The following is a 21,492-nucleotide window of genomic DNA, read 5'->3' on the forward strand; positions in this document are numbered from 1 at the left end:
GTTTCTGGTCCAGGGAAGGCATGGCTTGGCAGTTCGGGCTGGACTGTTCCCTTGAGGCACAGGGTCAGACTAATTTGCATATAGCCATGTCTGAACTGGAGTGGCAGAGTGGGCTAAAGAACGGTGATGGATTAAACTCAGATCTGTTCACTGGGTGTAAGTGTTTGATTGGTTCAGATGCTCCGTCCATCACCACCCCCTTTTGTACCGCTTTGTTTGACATAAGTTGGCAGGGTATGCTCAGACGTGAGTCCCTTGCTCACTTTGTCACTGGATTCAAGCAAGCCTGGCTGAAGACGGCTGGAATGCCAGAAACCGGTCCTAGGAAGCTTGTTTCCGGTCCAGGGAAGACATGGCTTGGCAGTTCGGGCTGGACTGTTCCCATGAGGCACAGGGTCATACTGATTTGCATATGGCCATGTCTGAACTGGGGTGGCAGAGTGGGCTAAAGAACGTTGATGGATTAAACCCAGATCTGTTGACTGGGTGTGAGTGTTTGATTAGTTCAGATGCTCCGCCCATCACCACCCCCTTTTGTACCGCTTTGATCGCCATAAGTTGGCAGGGTATGCTCAGACGTGAGTCCCTTGCTCACTTTGCCACTGGATTCAAGCAAGCCTGGCTGAAGACGGCTGGAATTTCAGAATCCGGTCCTAAGAAGCTTGTTTCCGGTCCAGGGAAGGCATGGCTTGGCTTTTCTGGCTTGACTGTTCCCATGAGGCACAGGGACAGACTGATTTGCATATGGCCATATCTGAACTGGGGTTGCAGAGTGGGCTAAAAAACGGTGATGGATTAAACACAGATCTGTGACTGGGTGTGAGTGTTTGATTGGTTCAGATGCTCCGTCCATCACCACCCCCTTTTGTACCGCTTTGTTCGCAATAAGTTGGCAGGGTATGCTCAGACGTAAGTCCCTTGCTCACTTTGCCTCTGGATTCAAGCAAGCCTGGCTGAAGACGGCTGGTGTTTCAGAAACTGGTCCTAGGAAGCTTGTTTCCGGTCCAGGGAAGGCATGGCTTGGCATTTCAGGCTGGACTGTTCCCATGAGGCACAGGGACAGACTGATTTGCATATGGCCATGTCTGAACTGGGGTGGCAGAGTAGGCTAAAGAACGGTGATGGATTAAACCCAGATCTGTTGACTTGTTGTGAGTGTTTGATTGGTTCAGATGCTCGGTCTATCACCACCCCCTTTTGTACTGCATTGTTCGCCATAAGTTGGCACGGTATGCTCAGCCGTGAGTCCCTTGCTCACTTTGCCACTGGATTCAAGCAAGCCTGGCTGAAGACGGCTGGAATTTCAGAAACCGGTCCTAGGAATCTTGTTTCCAGTCCAGGGAAGGCATGGCTTGGCAGTTCAGGCTTAACTGTTCCCATGAGGCACAGGGACAGACTGATGTGCATATGGCCATGTCTGAACTGCGGTGGCAGTGTGGGCTAAAAAACGGTGATGGATTAAACCGAGATCTGTTGACTGGATGTGAGTGTTTGATTGGTTCAGATGCTCCGTCCATCACCACCCCCTTTTGTACCGCTTTGTTTACCATAAGTTGGCAGGGTATGCTCAGACGTTAGTCCATTGCTCACTTTTCCACTGGATTCAAGCAAGCCTGGCTGAAGACGGCTGGAATGCCAGAAACTGGTCCTAGGACGCTTGTTTCCGGTCCAGGGAAGGCACGGCTTGGCAGTTCGGGCTAGACTGTCCCATGAGGCACAGGGTCAGACTGATTTTCATATAGCCATGTCTGAACTGGGGTGGCAGAGTGAGCTAAAGAACGGTGATGGATTAAACCCAGATCTGTTGACTGGGTGTGAGTGTTTGATTGGTTCAGATGCTCCATCGATCACCACCCCCTGTTCTACCGCTTTGTTCGCCATAAGCTGGCAGGGTATGCTCAGACGTGAGTCCCTTGCTCACTTTGCCACTGGATTAAAGCAAGCCTGGCTGAAGACTGCAGGGATGCCAGAAACCGGTCCCAGGAAGCTGGTTTCTGGTCCAGGGAAGGCATGGCTTGGCAGTTCGGGCTGGACTGTTCCCATGAGGCACAGGGTCAGACTAATTTGCATATAGCCATGTCAGAACTGGAGTGGCAGAGTGGGCTAAAGAACAGTGATGGATTAAACTCAGATCTGTTGACTGGGTGTAAGTGTTTGATTGGTTCAGATGCTCCGTCCATCACCACCCCCTTTTGTACCGCTTTGTTCGACATAAGTTGGCAGGGTATGCTCAGACGTGAGTCCCTTGCTCGCTTTGTCACTGGATTCAAGCAAGCCTGGCTGAAGACGGCTGGAATGCCAGAAGCCGGTCCTAGGAAGCTTGTTTCCGGTCCAGGGAAGGCATGGCTTGGCAGTTCAGGCTGGACTGTTCCCATCAGGCACAGGAACAGACTGATTTGCATATAGCCATGTCTGAACTGGGGTAGCAGAGTGGGCTAAAAAAGGGTTATGGTTTAAACCCCGATCTGTTGACTGGGTGTGAGTGTTTGATTGGTTCAGATGCTCCGTCCATCACCACCCCCTTTTGTACCGCTTTGTTCACCATAAGTTGGCAGGGTATACTCAGACGTTAGTCCCTTGCTCACTTTTCCACTGGATTCAAGCAAGCCTGGCTGAAGACGGCTGGAATGCCAGAAACTGATCCTAGGAAGCTTGTTTCCGGTCCAGGGAAGGCATGGCTTGGTAGTTTGGGCTGGACTGTTCCCATGAGGCACAGGGTCAGACTGATTTGCATATGGCCATGTCTGAACTGGAGTGGCAGAGTGGGCTAAAGAACGGTGATGGATTAAACCCAGATCTGTTGACTGGGTGTGAATGTTTGATTGGTTCAGATGCTCTGTCCATCACCACCCCCTTTTGTACCGCTTTGTTCGCCATAAGTTGGCAGAGTATGCTCAGACGGGAGTCCCTTGCTCACTTTGTCACTGGATTCAAGCAAGCCTGGCTGAAGACGGCTGGAATGCCAGAAACCGTCCTAGGAAGCTTGTTTCCAGTCCAGGGAAGGCATGGCTTGGCAGTTCGGGCTGGACTGTTCCCATGAGGCACAGGTTCAGACTGATTTGCATATGGCCATGTCTGAACTGGGGTTTGCAGAGTGGGCTAAAGCACGGTGATGGATTAAACTCAGATCTGTTGACTGGGTGTGAGTGTTTGATTGGTTCAGATGCTCCGTCCATCACCACCCCCTTTTGCACCGCTATGTTCGCCATAAGTTGGCAGAGTATGCTCAGACGGGAGTCCCTTGCTCACTTTGTCACTGGATTCAAGCAAGCCTGGCTGAAGACGGCTGGAATGCCAGAAACTGGTCCTAGGACGCTTGTTTCCGGTCCAGGGAAGGCATGGCTTGGCAGTTCGGGCTAGACTGTTCCCATGAGGCACAGGGTCAGACTGATTTTCATATAGCCATGTCTGAACTGGGGTGGCAGAGTGAGCTAAAGAACGGTGATGGATTAAACCCAGATCTGTTGACTGGGTGTGAGTGTTTGATTGGTTCAGATGCTCCATCGATCACCACCCCCTGTTCTACCGATTTGTTCGCCATAAGTTGGCAGGGTATGCTCAGACGTGAGTCCCTTGCTCACTTTGCCACTGGATTCAAGCAAGCCTGGCTGAAGACTGCAGGGATGCTAGAAACGGGTCCCAGGAAGCTGGTTTCTGGTCCAGGGAAGGCATGGCTTGGCAGTCCGGGCTGGACTGTTCCCATGAGGCACAGGGTCAGACTAATTTGCATATAGCCATGTCTGAACTGGAGTGGCAGAGTGGGCTAAAGAACGGTGATGGATTAAACTCCGATCTGTTGACTGGGTGTAAGTGTTTGATTGGTTCAGATGCTCCATTCATCACCACCCCCTTTTGTACCGCTTTGTTCGACATAAGTTGCCAGGGTATGCTCAGACGTGAGTCCCTTGCTCGCTTTGTCACAGGATTCAAGCAAGCCTGGCTGAAGACGGCTGGAATTTCAGAAGCCGGTCCTAGGAAGCTTGTTTCCGGTCCAGGGAAGGCATGGCTTGGCAGTTCAGGCTGGACTGTTCCCATGAGGCACAGGGACAGACTGATTTGCATATGGCCATGTCTGAACTGGGGTGGCAGAGTGGGCTAAGGAACGTTGATGGATTAAACCCAGATCTGTTGACTGGGTGTGAGTGTTTGATTAGTTCAGATGCTCCGTCCATCACCACCCCCTTTTGTACCGCTTTGATCGCCATAAGTTGGCAGGGTATGCTCAGACGTGAGTCCCTTGCTCACTTTGCCACTGGATTCAAGCAAGCCTGGCTGAAGACGGCTGGAATTTCAGAATCCGGTCCTAAGAAGCTTGTTTCCGGGACAGGGAAGGCATGGCTTGGCTTTTCTGGCTTGACTGTTCCCATGAGGCACAGGGACAGACTGATTTGCATATGGCCATATCTGAACTGGGGTTGCAGAGTGGGCTAAAAAACGGTGATGGATTAAACGCAGATCTGTGACTGGGTGTGAGTGTTTGATTGGTTCAGATGCTCCGTCCATCACCACCCCCTTTTGTACCGCTTTGTTCGCCATAAGTTGGCAGGGTATGCTCAGACGTGAGTCCCTTGCTCACTTTGCCACTGGATTCAAGCAAGCCTGCCTGAAGACGGCTGGAATTTCAGAAGCCGGTCCTAGGAAGCTTGTTTCCGGTCCAGGGAAGGCATGGCTTGGCAGTTCAGGCTGGACTGTTCCCATCAGGCACAGGAACAGACTGATTTGCATATAGCCATGTCTGAACTGGGGTAGCAGAGTGGGCTAAAAAAGGGTTATGGTTTAAACCCCGATCTGTTGACTGGGTGTGAGTGTTTGATTGGTTCAGATGCTCCGTCCATCACCACCCCCTTTTGTACCGCTTTGTTCACCATAAGTTGGCAGGGTATACTCAGACGTTAGTCCCTTGCTCACTTTTCCACTGGATTCAAGCAATCCTGGCTGAAGACGTCTGGAATGCCAAAAACCGGTCCTAGGAAGCTTGTTTCCCGTCCAGGGAAGGCATGGCTTGGCAGTTCGACTGGACTGTTCCCATGAGGCACAGGGTTAGACTGATTTGCATTTCGCCATGTGTGAACTGGGGTGGAGGAGTGGGCTAAAGAACGGTGATGGATTAAACCCAGATCTGTTGCCTGGGTGTGAGTGTTTGATTGGTTCAGATGCTCCGTCCATCACCACCCCCTTTTGTACCGCTTTGTTCGCAATAGGTTGGCAGGGTATGCTCAGACGTAAGTCCCTTGCTCACTTTGCCTCTGGATTCAAGCAAGCGTGGCTGAAGACGGCTGGTGTTTCAGAAACTGGTCCTAGGAAGCTTGTTTCCGGTCCAGGGAAGGCATGGCTTGGCATTTCAGGCTGGACTGTTCCCATGAGGCACAGGGACAGACTTATTTGCATATGGCCATGTCTGAACTGGGGTGGCAGAGTGGGCTAAAGAACGGTGATGGATTAAACCCTGATCTGTTGACTTGGTGTGAGTGTTTGATTGGTTCAGATGCTCGGTCTATCACCACCCCCTTTTGTACTGCATTGTTCGCCATAAGTTGGCACGGTATGCTCAGACGTGAGTCCCTGGCTCACTTTGCCACTGGATTCAAGCAAGCCTGGCTGAAGACGGCTGGAATTTCAGAAACCGGTCCTAGGAATCTTGTTTCCAGTCCAGGGAAGGCATGGCTTGGCAGTTCAGGCTTAACTGTTCCCATGAGGCACAGGGACAGACTGATGTGCATATGGCCATGTCTGAACTGGGGTGGAGGAGTGGGCTAAAGAACGGTGATGGATTAAACCAAGATCTGTTGCCTGGGTGTGAGTGTTTGATTGGTTCAGATGCTCCGTCCATCACCACCCCCTTTTGTACCGCTTTGTTCGCAATAGGTTGGCAGGGTATGCTCAGACGTAAGTCCCTTGCTCACTTTGCCTCTGGATTCAAGCAAGCGTGGCTGAAGACGGCTGGTGTTTCAGAAACTGGTCCTAGGAAGCTTGTTTCCGGTCCAGGGAAGGCATGGCTTGGCATTTCAGGCTGGACTGTTCCCATGAGGCACAGGGATAGACTGATTTGCATATGGCCATGTCTGAACTGGGGTGGCAGAGTGGGCTAAAGAACGGTGATGGATTAAACCGAGATCTGTTGACTGGCTGTGAGTGTTTGATTGGTTCAGATGCTCCGTCCATCCCCACCCCCTTTTGTACCGCTTTGTTTACCATAAGTTGGCAGGGTATGCTCAGACGTTAGTCCATTGGTCACTTTTCCACTGGATTCAAGCAAGCCTGGCTGAAGACGGCTGGAATGCCAGAATTTGGTCCTAGGACGCTTGTTTCCGGTGCAGGGAAGGCATCGCTTGGCAGTTTGGGCTAGACTGTTCCCATGAGGCACAGGGTCAGACTGATTTTCATATAGCCATGTCTGAACTGGGGTGGCAGAGTGAGCTAAAGAACGGTGATGGATTAAACCCAGATCTGTTGACTGGGTTTGAGTTTTTAATTGGTTCAGATGCTCCATCGATCACCACCCCCTGTTCTACCGCTTTGTTCGCCATAAGTTGGCAGGGTATGCTCAGACGTGAGTCCCTTGCTCACTTTGCCACTGGATTCAAGCAAGCCTGGCTGAAGACTGCAGGGATGCCAGAAACCGGTCCCAGGAAGCTGGTTTCTGGTCCAGGGAAGGCATGGCTTGGCAGTTCGGGCTGGACTGTTCCCTTGAGGCACAGGGTCAGACTAATTTGCATATAGCCATGTCTGAACTGGAGTGGCAGAGTGGGCTAAAGAACGGTGATGGATTAAACTCAGATCTGTTCACTGGGTGTAAGTGTTTGATTGGTTCAGATGCTCCGTCCATCACCACCCCCTTTTGTACCGCTTTGTTTGACATAAGTTGGCAGGGTATGCTCAGACGTGAGTCCCTTGCTCACTTTGTCACTGGATTCAAGCAAGCCTGGCTGAAGACGGCTGGAATGCCAGAAACCGGTCCTAGGAAGCTTGTTTCCGGTCCAGGGAAGACATGGCTTGGCAGTTCGGGCTGGACTGTTCCCATGAGGCACAGGGTCATACTGATTTGCATATGGCCATGTCTGAACTGGGGTGGCAGAGTGGGCTAAAGAACGGTGATGGAATAAACCCAGAGCAGTTGACTGGGTATGATTGTTTGATTGGTTCAGATGCTCCGTCCATCACCACCCCCTTTTGTACCTCTTTGTTCGCCATAAGTTGGCAGGGTATGCTCAGACGTGAGTCCCTTGCTCACTTTGCCACTGGATTCAAGCAATCCTGGCTGTAGACGTCTGGAATGCCAGAGACCGGTCCTAGGAAGCTTGTTTCCGGTCCAGGGAAGGCATGGCTTGGCAGTTCGGACTGGACTGTTCCCATGAGGCACAGGGTCGGACTGATTTGCATATGGCCATGTCTGAACTGGTGTGGCAGAGTGGGCTAAAAAACTGTGATGGATTAAACCCATATCTGTTGACTGGGTGTGAGTGCTTAATTGGTTCAGATGCTCCGTCCATCACCACCCCCTTTTGTACCGCTTTGTTCGCCATAAGTTGGCAGGGTATGCTCAGACGTGAGTCCCTTGCTCACTTTGCCACGGGATTCAAGCAAGCCTGGCTGAAGACGGCTGGAATTTCAGAAGCCGGTCCTAGGAAGCTTGTTTCCCGTCCAGGGAAGGCATGGCTTGGCAGTTCAGGCTGGACTGTTCCCATGAGGCACAGGGACACACTGATTTGCATATGGCCACGTCTGAACTGGGGTGGCAGAGTGGGCTAAGGAACGTTGATGGATTAAACCCAGATCTGTTGACTGGGTGTGAGTGTTTGATTAGTTCAGATGCTCCGCCCATCACCACCCCCTTTTGTACCGCTTTGATCGCCATAAGTTGGCAGGGTATGCTCAGACGTGAGTCCCTTGCTCACTTTGCCACTGGATTCAAGCAAGCCTGGCTGAAGACGGCTGGAATTTCAGAATCCGGTCCTAAGAAGCTTGTTTCCGGTCCAGGGAAGGCATGGCTTGGCTTTTCTGGCTTGACTGTTCCCATGAGGCACAGGGACAGACTGATTTGCATATGGCCATATCTGAACTGGGGTTGCAGAGTGGGCTAAAAAACGGTGATGGATTAAACACAGATCTGTGACTGGGTGTGAGTGTTTGATTGGTTCAGATGCTCCGTCCATCACCACCCCCTTTTGTACCGCTTTGTTCGCAATAAGTTGGCAGGGTATGCTCAGACGTAAGTCCCTTGCTCACTTTGCCTCTGGATTCAAGCAAGCCTGGCTGAAGACGGCTGGTGTTTCAGAAACTGGTCCTAGGAAGCTTGTTTCCGGTCCAGGGAAGGCATGGCTTGGCATTTCAGGCTGGACTGTTCCCATGAGGCACAGGGACAGACTGATTTGCATATGGCCATGTCTGAACTGGGGTGGCAGAGTAGGCTAAAGAACGGTGATGGATTAAACCCAGATCTGTTGACTTGTTGTGAGTGTTTGATTGGTTCAGATGCTCGGTCTATCACCACCCCCTTTTGTACTGCATTGTTCGCCATAAGTTGGCACGGTATGCTCAGCCGTGAGTCCCTTGCTCACTTTGCCACTGGATTCAAGCAAGCCTGGCTGAAGACGGCTGGAATTTCAGAAACCGGTCCTAGGAATCTTGTTTCCAGTCCAGGGAAGGCATGGCTTGGCAGTTCAGGCTTAACTGTTCCCATGAGGCACAGGGACAGACTGATGTGCATATGGCCATGTCTGAACTGCGGTGGCAGTGTGGGCTAAAAAACGGTGATGGATTAAACCGAGATCTGTTGACTGGATGTGAGTGTTTGATTGGTTCAGATGCTCCGTCCATCACCACCCCCTTTTGTACCGCTTTGTTTACCATAAGTTGGCAGGGTATGCTCAGACGTTAGTCCATTGCTCACTTTTCCACTGGATTCAAGCAAGCCTGGCTGAAGACGGCTGGAATGCCAGAAACTGGTCCTAGGACGCTTGTTTCCGGTCCAGGGAAGGCACGGCTTGGCAGTTCGGGCTAGACTGTCCCATGAGGCACAGGGTCAGACTGATTTTCATATAGCCATGTCTGAACTGGGGTGGCAGAGTGAGCTAAAGAACGGTGATGGATTAAACCCAGATCTGTTGACTGGGTGTGAGTGTTTGATTGGTTCAGATGCTCCATCGATCACCACCCCCTGTTCTACCGCTTTGTTCGCCATAAGCTGGCAGGGTATGCTCAGACGTGAGTCCCTTGCTCACTTTGCCACTGGATTAAAGCAAGCCTGGCTGAAGACTGCAGGGATGCCAGAAACCGGTCCCAGGAAGCTGGTTTCTGGTCCAGGGAAGGCATGGCTTGGCAGTTCGGGCTGGACTGTTCCCATGAGGCACAGGGTCAGACTAATTTGCATATAGCCATGTCTGAACTGGAGTGGCAGAGTGGGCTAAAGAACAGTGATGGATTAAACTCAGATCTGTTGACTGGGTGTAAGTGTTTGATTGGTTCAGATGCTCCGTCCATCACCACCCCCTTTTGTACCGCTTTGTTCGACATAAGTTGGCAGGGTATGCTCAGACGTGAGTCCCTTGCTCGCTTTGTCACTGGATTCAAGCAAGCCTGGCTGAAGACGGCTGGAATGCCAGAAGCCGGTCCTAGGAAGCTTGTTTCCGGTCCAGGGAAGGCATGGCTTGGCAGTTCAGGCTGGACTGTTCCCATCAGGCACAGGAACAGACTGATTTGCATATAGCCATGTCTGAACTGGGGTAGCAGAGTGGGCTAAAAAAGGGTTATGGTTTAAACCCCGATCTGTTGACTGGGTGTGAGTGTTTGATTGGTTCAGATGCTCCGTCCATCACCACCCCCTTTTGTACCGCTTTGTTCACCATAAGTTGGCAGGGTATACTCAGACGTTAGTCCCTTGCTCACTTTTCCACTGGATTCAAGCAAGCCTGGCTGAAGACGGCTGGAATGCCAGAAACTGATCCTAGGAAGCTTGTTTCCGGTCCAGGGAAGGCATGGCTTGGTAGTTTGGGCTGGACTGTTCCCATGAGGCACAGGGTCAGACTGATTTGCATATGGCCATGTCTGAACTGGAGTGGCAGAGTGGGCTAAAGAACGGTGATGGATTAAACCCAGATCTGTTGACTGGGTGTGAATGTTTGATTGGTTCAGATGCTCTGTCCATCACCACCCCCTTTTGTACCGCTTTGTTCGCCATAAGTTGGCAGAGTATGCTCAGACGGGAGTCCCTTGCTCACTTTGTCACTGGATTCAAGCAAGCCTGGCTGAAGACGGCTGGAATGCCAGAAACCGTCCTAGGAAGCTTGTTTCCAGTCCAGGGAAGGCATGGCTTGGCAGTTCGGGCTGGACTGTTCCCATGAGGCACAGGTTCAGACTGATTTGCATATGGCCATGTCTGAACTGGGGTTTGCAGAGTGGGCTAAAGCACGGTGATGGATTAAACTCAGATCTGTTGACTGGGTGTGAGTGTTTGATTGGTTCAGATGCTCCGTCCATCACCACCCCCTTTTGCACCGCTTTGTTCACCATAAGTTGGCAGGGTATGCTCAGACGTGAGTACCTTGCTCACTTTGCCACTGGATTCAAGCAAGCCTGGCTAAAGACAGCTGGAATGCCAGAAAACGGTCCTACGAAGCTTGTTTCCGGTCCAGGGAAGGCATGGCTTGGCAGTTCGGGCTGGACTGTTCCCATGAGGCTTAGGGTCAGACTGATTTGCATATGACCTTGTCTGAACTGAGGTGGCAGAGTGGGCTAAAGTACGGTGATGGATTAAACCCAGATCTGTTGACTGGGTGTGAGTGTTTGATTGGTTCAGATGCTCCGTCCATCACCACCCCCTTTTGTACCGCTTTGTTCGCCATAAGTTGGCAGGGTATGCTCAGACGTGAGTTGCTTGCTCACTTTGCCACTGGATTCAAGCAAGCCTGGCTGAAGACGTCTGGAATGCCAGAAACCGTTCCTAGGAAGCTTGTTTCCGGTCCAGGGAAGGCATGGCTTGGCAGTTCAGACTGGAGAATAAAGTGGACTTCAGGTGTCAGTTGGATGACCCTTGTGTGGCTACAGGGCACAACTAGCTGCAAGAGGCCTTTTTTCCAGAGTGTCTATTTGACTAGTACTGAATGGACCTGGGCTTACTTTGCTTCAGACCTCTACTGAAGAGTTTCCAGGCCTCTATGAGATGTCTCTGAGCTCCTGGAAGTCTTAGAGGTGACCTTGGGGAGCTGCTCATGATACCTTTAAAAGTGGGGCGTAGTATGTTTCCTGACTTCCAACACTCTCAGAGCCATCAGGGGGACTGTTGGATTAAATCACTTGTAGTCACATTAAGATGCAGGCATGGTAACAATGGACAAGAGTTGAAAGGTGTGACACAGTGGCAGGGAACATTAAATAAAAAGATACAAAATGGCAAGGGAAGAATGTTCAAGAGGGGCACCTCTAGGGAGAAGCGAGAAATATCCAAGTACAAGAGTTCATGGTTTTCCATTTGACTAGAGAGAAGAGTTACATTCAGAGTTTGGGGGTGCAGTGGGAATGAGTTCTAGACAGGGTGTTACAGAATGGTTTTAAAGGCACTCTCAAAGGACAAGGGTGTGGTCTGTTTCTAATGTAGGTGGGTTCTTGACACATCTTGTTGTAGCTCATTGTTGGGCTTGGCCCTCTCTGCATGGTCACCCCCAAACATTTTGCCTTCATTTCTCCTGTTTACTGAACCCATTCGTGTTCGCTTTTAGGACTCTCTGCACTTTACCACTGCTAACCAGGGCTAAAGTGCTAATTCTCTCCTCCTAAAACATAGTACAATTTGTTTATCCCTTGTACATTCTACCACAGGTACCAAGAGACTGCAAATTAAATGCTACTATTGGGCAACAGCTCTCACTGTGCCACCCACTAACAGCCTTTGTGCAGATTTAAATTGTCAATTGGTCCTGGCAAAATAAAACTTTTGCCAGGCCTAAACCTCATTTTTTTATTACTTATACAGGGTAGGCACATATGGCAGAGTGCATTGTATTTTACAGGTTGGACATGTACTTTTAAGTTTTACATGACCTAGTATAGAAAAAACCCTAAATTCATTTTTCACTACTGTGAGGCCTATCTCTGCTATAGGATAACATTGGGTTACCTTATTACATTTGCTAAATGCTAACTTTTGATTTGAACAATTAGAAATATCATGTTTGGACTCAAATGAATTATAATTTAAAATCCTCTTTAATAGTAAAGTTAGATCATAGATTGCAATTTTGAAAATGCCACTTTTAAAAAGTTGTTCTCTTCTACCGATCCTTTGGAACCTGAGCAAGGGAAGGTGGAACATTTCCAGATCCATATATAGAAAGCCCTAAAAGTTTCCCCGCTTTAAAGGCACAGGTGGGGAGGTGAGAGCAGATGAAGTAGGTGCGAATTGTGACATGATACCCTTGAACAATGTGCTTCTGAAGAGACGTGGTTCGCACTCCTCCCACATTGCCATCTGGCTTCATAATACAGTGACCCAAGACGGGAACTCCATTGGAAAAAGAGCAACTGTGTCCTTTACATGATATATGTTGTATGTTATCTGTTGTCCTAACTGAACTTAATTAGGTCTCTTGACACCCTTCTGTGGCCAAGTGGCCTGGGAGACACGGATAATCCCTTAAAGGCTGGCACTTCCAGCCTGAGTGAAATGCTGAATAGTGTTCTAGTGGTGGGGCTGGACACACCCCCAGATGAGACAAGGCATGCATATAGGGGACATGCAGTGCAGGGAGGTGTGTGCATGCAAGTGAAGGCGGAAACAGCACCCAAGAAGGAGGGCAAGCAATGAAGATGGCAGACTGACATCCCAACAGGAGTGAAGGAGATGCCACCAAGAGAAGCTGTATGGAGCAGCAACATTGGTGAAAAACTCCAAGGACTCCAAGGAAATCTGGATGGGCTGTGTGAGATGAGGAGAAGAGACGCGACCCCTGACGAGGCTGGAGTAGGTGTTCGAATGTGACGAGAGCCGAGGAGAAGAGACAACACTCCCAATGAGGCTGGGGGAGGCACCAGAGAGAAAGGAGATTAGAGCCGGCCCATCCCCAAAGAAACATAAAGAATAATGGGGCAACCCAGTGTCCCTCAGAGCCTGGGTAGAAACAATAAATACTACAATTGGTTCTGTCTTGTCCAACAATTGCTTAGTGTTGCAAGGGAAATAATCCCCAAGGAAAGGCACTACGAGCCAGATTACCAGACTCTTTTACATAGCAGTGTCCCCTGGCAAGTGATAGGGAGGGGCTCAATCTTCGTGTGGTGGTGGGCTGTTCAGCAGAATTATCTGGTGATCTCTGAGGAGCTCTGCCACAGCACAGGGGTGGGCATTTCTCTGATAATATTTGTTTAGATGTGAGGTGAGCACGGGTAACACTTAGTTCTCTGCAACGCCACCTAAGGTTTGGCTGCAATTAAGTCTTGAAACCCATGAGAGTTATACTCTTGGTGTCAGGGAGCACCAGTTCCCTGTATATATCATGGCTGTTATCAGATGTTCCATGGCATGTTGATGAGCACAGGGCTAAGTAGAAACTGAACATATGACACAGATGAATGCTACCGCAGACTTTTTCTTGGGAAAGATGCACCATCCACATCGTCCTCCTCTGATATGTGTTGTGTGTCCTGTGAGGTAGGTTTTGTAGTTGTGGCTGACGACGGAGGCACAGACACATCAGGGGTGGAAGATGTGGATGTCACGCATGCAGTTGCATTTATCTGTGCCAAAACATGAGGCATCACTGCTGCGAGGAGGATCTGCTGCTTTTGCAACACAGCAGCAATGTCACGGTGGTAGGCAGCCATGGCAGCCATGTGAGTGTCTTGCTTCTCCTCCATGGTCTCCAAGATGTTTCGGATCGCACCCAGCTCTTTTGCGACATCTCTGGTGCCACTTTGGCAGGGTAGTTGTTGATGCCTCTGCCTCATGACACCATCAATGTCAGTCAGGGACTGCGGGAGGCCATCCATTTCAGCCAGTTTGGAAGCACCCTTGTTATTGATCTAGTGGGTAGGATACTTAGGTTAAAGTAGGTTTAATATAGTGTTAAGATAGTATGCATAAGGGATTCAAAAGGGTGGGTTTTATGGTTGCTATACAGGATTACTTTGGGTTGTTCAGGGGGTGGTGGTTGATGTGTGTTTCATGTAAAAAATACAACAATACCAAACTAAAGTTACAATTTTAAAAAGACCAAAAAAATATATATTTGTTTAGTTTAAATGTTTAGGTAGTTTATGTTTAGGTATAGTTAGATTTGTCCTTTGTAGGATGTGACGTAATGGTGTTGGGGGGGGGGGGGGGGGTGATGTTTAAAATGCCTTGTTAAGTGTGTAGGTTAAGATAAGATAAGTTAAGGTAGTGATAATTGTAGATAGGATAAGGTAGTGTAGTAAAGGTTTTTAGCATAGGTTAGATAGGCATAGGTCTAATTTACATTTAAAATACATATACTACTTTGATACATAAAGGTATATGTAATAGTTTACTGTGTCTTAGTGATCTATTGTGCTCAGCTGAAGCTGTATACTTACATTAGTCTTAGCTTGCAGTTTCAGATATCATGTGTGAGTGGTTTTATGATCAGTGGACAAGGATCTGTTATACTATTAATTCACACAAACTGACATGCAGACATTGTTGACTGGGGATGTGGCTTTTCTTGATGCATGACGACAGAGTGCTCATTTTGTAGTCAAAAAGGAGATCAATGTGTTTCAAATTCAACAGTCTTGGAGGGATGTTATGCCCTATGAGTTCTGCACATTAAATCAATCAATCATAGGTTTGTTAAGTGCAGCTATTCACCCGAGAGGGTCTCAAGGCGCTGGGATGGGGGGAGTTCAAGGACATCCGTTGAATAGCCAGGTCTTGAGGTCCACATTAGCTGGTATGTGGAGTGATACACTCATCGCTGCCTCATAACCTCTTACACTTGCTACGTGTACCCAATGTGGTAAATTTCCATTCACTGCAATGGAAAGGGTAAATGCTATTGTTGCTGCCTGCTACATGTTGACATGTTTTTAAGCTGTTGACAAACAACGTGCATGACATGACACTTTCCGTTCTCCTGTGATACATGGGACACCTGTTACACTAGGATGTGGAGGGCAGATAGCACTTTTGTTTTTGCTTTTGTATATTAATATTACATGTCAGGAGATCTGCGATATGATCAGTGCCACTGTGTGCCAACTCTGAATGGATGGGGCCTCTTCTACTAGTCAAAATGGAATCACTGACATTCATGACATTTGACCATCTGCTGAATTTGTCATCTGCAGGGTGTCAGAAATCTCATTGATTTGTTCCACACACTTGATTGTGTCCATTGACCCTTCTGGCTGTTTTAAAGAAGGTCCTGGCAGGCGACTTACAGCCACACAGCGATGGGACCATGATCATACATGGATTATCCAGTACCTAAACCACTTACATCATGTGTGGCTACCTCCAACAAGCTGTCACGGCAAGCTGTTACAGGGTAACGTGTCATGCAGAACCCCAGATTGGAGTGTTTTTGGGGATAGTGAGATGCACCTTCCGAGGAGCCTTTTCTCAATATTTTGACACAACATGGCACATCAGGCACTTTAGCTATGCAACCCAGCATCATTGCACATACACAGGACATCGACATACTCAGAAGAAGTGTGTTCTCCCTTTGTGTGTTACCCTGCACTGGCAATGTTGAGGACAAGCAAGCACCAACACAGACAACCTTAATCCATGGTGTAAGTGTGCCTGCATTGGTGCACAGCTAAATTGTTTGCGGCAGCGCAGGGGTGTGCACAGGGATGATACAGTTTGGCACAACCAATATGTATGAATTTACGTCCTGCCCTTTTAACTTTAACTATGGCCCATGTTCCACGGGTGTACATAGGTTGCATTCATCCCCACACCCAGTCCTTTCTGTGTTTAGGATAGGTGTTCAGGTGGGTCCAGCCATGGCAGCTGACACATGTGTAGTCTGAGCATGCATGGCATGCCAGCTGTGTGCCATGTAGTTCGTCCTAAGTGAGTTTAGAAGAGACAATGTTCATACCCCATGTATAAGTACTGGCCATTGCCCACAGATCCCCCATTCCTCAGGTGTGTAGTTGATCCGGTGAGATACCATTTGTATGCTATCAATTATCAACCTTGATCGATGCGCATTGGCCCAGGTGTGATTCATAGACAGGTGTTGTTGTGCTGCACAGCAAAATAATATTTGGTCCTAACAATGACAGATGTGTAGTCTGAGCATGCATGGTTTGCCAGCTGTGTGCCATGTAGTTAGTCTTAAGTGAGTTTGGGAGTGACAATGTCCATACCCCCATGTATAAAAGTACTGGCCATAGCCCACACATCCCCATTCCTCAGGTGTATAGTTGATCCGGTACCATTTGTATGCTATGAATTATCCGCCTTGATTAATGTGCATTGGCCCAGGTGTGATTCATAGACATTTGTTGTTGTGCTGCACAGCAAAAGAATATTGGGTCCTAACAATGGTTCAAGATACTCTTCACGCAAACATTCAAATTTTACAAACAATCAACAATACCAACAAATTAAATTGTTCAAAAAGAAAGAGAGAGAACTATATTGAAAAACGTATATAGAAGGAGAAAGAAAAAGAAAAAGAGAAACCCATATAAGAAAAATAACAAAAATATGTCACTTTTACTCAATTTATAAATAGTAAAATGATTAAGACAAACGCTCAGAACAATACACTGGTACCTAAAAAGAAATGTGTGCTATACAATACAAAACCAGACAAGTGGCAAACTGAAAGGATTACATAACAAAAGAAGTTCAGGAAAAACTGAAACAACATCAAGTGTGATGATGCGTCCTTCATTAGTTATGGCCACATAGGCGTCGACGGCGTTTCGGCCTTTGTATAACCATGAGGTCATCATCAGGACAAGCCTTTTTACTGAGCATCCAAAGGAATCTATTTTTGAAGATAATCCAACCCTGAATGATTTCAACGGTCTTGGAGATGGACACGAATGTTTTGGACAATGACGAAAATTGAATTTAAATTATGAATGCGAGGTTGTGATGTGTAAACCTCATAACCTTAAAGAACACCAACCCAGCAGCTGTTTATATTTAAAATAACAGAACTAGTCAGGAGTGGAATAATAATTCTTCCGTATGCTTCACTCCCACGTAGGGCGAATCGTCCCTTACTTGGCATTTTAGTTCCACACAGCAAAAGAAAGACTTTTGCTGGCCCAAACCTTGTGAAGTGCAGGGTTGCGCTGTGTGTCGGACAGTAGAATGCATCGCTGTGCTTACTTTTCTGCTGGTGCTCAAACAGCTGTGAATACACAGATACCTATTGAACTATGGTGCATTGTTGCACATTTGCTATATGTGCATCTGTGCATGCAGTTACTACAGGAAAGCACTGTACCTTGTCAACAATGCAAATGACTGTTCTTACTATGTGTGTAAGTATAGCCCAGTTGTGACACTTGCAACGCTGCCCTTTGCAAATATTTGACCAAAACTCACAGGAGTCTTCAATTGATGTTATTTCTAAACATGGATAATCCAAGTGACCTGCACACAGTGTGGGAGAGTGCCGAGACCTAGGTATCTGGAGTGGTCAACATTAAGTATTTCCCCCCAATGTCTGTCACTGGTACTTACCCTGTTGCTGATGTAGTTGGTCTTAGTCAGCACTGTCTTTTCCTGCTACTCTGACCACCAACTACTCACAGATGATGTTGGAGACCTGATCCTCCAAGGGATCGAAATTCTCCTGGCGCACTGTACTACCACATTCAGTCTGCAATGCTGCCTGGTGATTGGTTGCCAGTTTCTGCTTACTTTTGCACTTGGCATCGTGTCAGCACTTCTTGCAGTCCATCACTGTCCTCTTGACTTCGGTGATGCAGTGCACCTTGTTCACTATGGGCTGCCATTTAGCCTTTTTGGGACCCAATGACACTTTGGAGATGACAAAGAGCTGGTGTTGATGCTCCGTCACCTCCCCAATCAGGATTTAATTCTCCTCCTGAATAAACCTGCTTTTCCTATTCTTCCCCTTGGACTCTGGCTGTTCTTTCTGGCTGTTTATGGGGTTGGGGTTCTTGTTGTCCTGTGCTGTACTGGTTCCTGGCTATTCCATTCTACATTCAGGTTTTTTCCCGCCCTCAGTAGAAGCCTTTTGGTGTGTTCTTTTTCACGCTTGCCGCAGATGCATGACCCTGTGCCCCCCAGCATGATTTTTCTTGTCGCCCATTGGCCGACCATCACTTTTTTCACGTTAGCATGTATTTTTGTTACGGCTCGATGCTCGTGTTAGCGTTATTTTTTTTTCTATGTTAGCATTTCCTAACCCCACCTTGTGCGCTATTGTAAATACGGCGCTAATATGGTGTTAGAATTTGGCGTATGGCAGCGGTAAAATAAATTACACTCCGATGCGTGAAAGCAGGAGATCGTCATTTCTTGTAAATATGCACCTATATTTAAAAGGTAACAAGAAAGCTGATGAAAGCAAATATAAATAAAGATGAAAACTATCGCTCTCAACTGGGGAGCCATACTTTCTGCAGTAAGAACATGTCGGCCTCCAGATGAGCCACTAGATATAACTCATCCGGGTCAAGGGGGGTCAAAGAGGAAGTGCGGTTGCTTGTCTTGCACGATACGGATATTACACCATAGAGTGAGAAATGCAATGAAGAAGAGAGAAAATGTAAAAAATTACTAATCAGTGAAGCTTTTTCAAGAACAAACGGTCTTGACATTTTGAATCAAAAGTTTGCCAGAGACTTCAGGATTTGTCTTGTACCTTCTTAGTTTCATTACCCTGTCCAACCTTGTTTAAATGCAATCATTAGACATAAATGCAATGAGCTCCTCAGAAATTGTAGATTTATTTTTGGGCTGGAGTGTCGATAACTATTCATTTTGTCCACAAGATGAACAAACGCACTAGTACATACTTATTGACAATGAACGGCCATATTAATTATGAATCTGTCATGTCACAATAATCATCATAAAAAAATCAATGAAAAGAATTAATTGATTTTTGTTTCTTTTTTAGGATTTTGTACTGGGTCTTTCGGTGTTACTTCGAGGGACAACACAGGAAAAGCTCAACTGGGCCTTTAATTTATATGATATAAATAAAGATGGCTACATTACTAAAGAGGTAAAGTTTATCTAGAAAACAGAAAGCAAAAATATATTTGTAAATGTCTCAGTTATTTTGCCTAATTCCTTACAGGGCTTAAATGTCTGATCTGTCTGGGCCAAGGATCGGGAGGGTAGTATGACTGATACTATTTTAAGACCATGTCTAGACATCTTACAGAGAAGGCTGCCTCTCAAGACTGCGTTTGCTTGTGCAGTTTCAAATTAAGTATTGCTAAGCTACCTCTAGGCTTGATATAGCTTCAGAAGCTTTATCAAAACATAGGCTTCGCACATGTCTATGTAGCAGAAAAGGAGCAAAGCCTTGATAGGGTCTTGGCTCAAACAAACAAATGTATGGAGGTGGACTCGTGTTCATGTGTGACAAGCAGCTTACATTGTTCACTGGGCAGGATTCCAGTCATAGCTATCTCCACTACATCGCGGGATGTCTTAACCGGTTCCATGCTCATGACGGAGCCGCTCCGTCATGAGCCGCGGTTGCGCTGTGCTCATGACGGAGCGGTTGCGTCATGGCCCTGCCGCCGCGCCTGCGCAGCGCGTTCTATTGAGCGGGCGGGGCCATGACGGAACGGCTCCGTCATGAGCACAGCGCAACCGCGGCTCGTGACGGAGCGGCTCTGTCACGAGCATGCGAGCGCCGCTCGCCCCCCTCCCCCCCTAGCGCTGCGGAATTGCCGTCGCAGCGAAGGGGTTAAGGTTGACCAGACAGTCACCTCTTCCTTCAGAAAGTCAGGAGGTCTAAAGTTCCCCTTACACTGTTTTAGTTTAGCCTATGTGCCAATTTAGATGATTATTTACAATAAATTCACCCAATGCAGTGCAGCAAGCAAAGATGCTGGGCTGCATGAACACGAGAAAGCTAAACAGCGCCATATCTACTAAGATATAATGTTGTTCAGCTCTCTACCTGCAGTGGCGCACCTGAGGCAGCATAGCGCCAATGCAGGCGCCCTTGTACAAGGCTGCAAGGATGCCTGTGTTATGGCCAGGATTGTTTTTGTGCAGGAAGGAGTTCCTTCCGGCTCAAAAACAATCCTGAGTGGCTATTTTCTTTTTCTATGTTTGAAGAATGGATCACAAATAGAAAGAGGAAGTAACAAGGAGAAAAAAGCATATTTGTCCTTGCTACTCCATGTTCGCACAATGTACGATTGTGTTGCAATCCCAGGTTTACTCAGTAAATCTGAGATTGTGTCAAATTCTAGGGGTGGATGGACGGGAATGCCCATGCTCCACCCCAGGAATTACTTCTTCTACGAAAATGTAATCCAACACAGCACAAATCAAAATGTATATTACACACACACATACAGCAGATGTATTACTCATTCTTGATGCAAATGTATACAGAACTTCGATGTTTGCCCAGAGGATTTCAAATTAGTAGACATTACACATCTGGGCACATGACAATTCCAATACAAAATCTGTGCTAATATCATCTGCACCATTCTTTACATTAGTTCTTCAAACCTATTATCACAATAAGAGCATAGCATATTGAAAGAACAACAAACAAAGTCCAAAAACCTCTTTAAATTAGCAGTAAAACAGAGAATGAAACCGTTTAGTTAATGTAGGCAAATAAAGCAATATTAAACCCTCAAAGTTATGTTTGTGTATGTGTACTTTAAGCCACTTAGAAATTCTCTTTTCCTCATTAGATCAGGCATTGGAAATGGCCCTTTCTGCAGGGTCACCCCCAAACATTTTGCCTTCCTCTTTCCCGTTTTGCTGAATTTGTTTTTATTGGCCTTAGGACTCTGGACACTTTACCACTGCAAACCAGTGCTAAAGTGCATGTACTCTCTACTTTAAACATGGTAACAATGGCTTATCTACAATTGGCATGTTTAATTTACTTATAAATCCCTAAGAAAGTGCACTACATGTTCACAGAGCCTTAAATTAAATGCTACTAGTGGACCTGAAGTACTGATAGTGCCAATCACTTCAGTAGCCCTTTAAACATGTCTCAGGGGTGCCACTGCAGAGCCTGTGTGTGCACTTTTAAACTTCCATGCGGAGCTGGGAAGTTAACCTACTTCCAAGGACCAAACCTTCCTTTTTATTACATATAGGTCTTTTCTAAGAGAGGCTCTGGACAACCCATGGGCCGGGTGCAGTGTATTTAAAGGGTAAGACATGTACTTTTGAGTATTACATGTCCTGATAGTGAAATACTCTTAAATTAGTTTTTCAGTACTGCAAGGCTTATCTTTCCCATAAGATACTATTGGGATTGCCTTATTACATTTTATAAGTGTAATTTCAAATTGGAAAGAGATAGAACACCCAGATGT

The 21,492-nt window shown here is 47.3% G+C and overlaps 1 protein-coding gene across 1 annotated transcript in view; it reads left to right on the top strand.

Moving 5' to 3' along the window:
• KCNIP4 (potassium voltage-gated channel interacting protein 4) overlaps positions 1 to 21,492 on the top strand; it is a 1,100,610-nt gene that overhangs the window by 949,525 nt on the left and 129,593 nt on the right. The window contains exon 5 of the mRNA XM_086964441.1: positions 19,077 to 19,184. Coding sequence (XP_086820567.1) covers positions 19,077 to 19,184 — 108 coding nt within the window. The remainder of the gene's footprint in view (positions 1 to 19,076; positions 19,185 to 21,492) is intronic.

Source organism: Lissotriton vulgaris, chromosome 3_2 (assembly GCF_964263255.1).
Source record: "Lissotriton vulgaris chromosome 3_2, aLisVul1.2, whole genome shotgun sequence".
Classification (NCBI taxonomy): Eukaryota; Metazoa; Chordata; class Amphibia; order Caudata; family Salamandridae; genus Lissotriton; species Lissotriton vulgaris.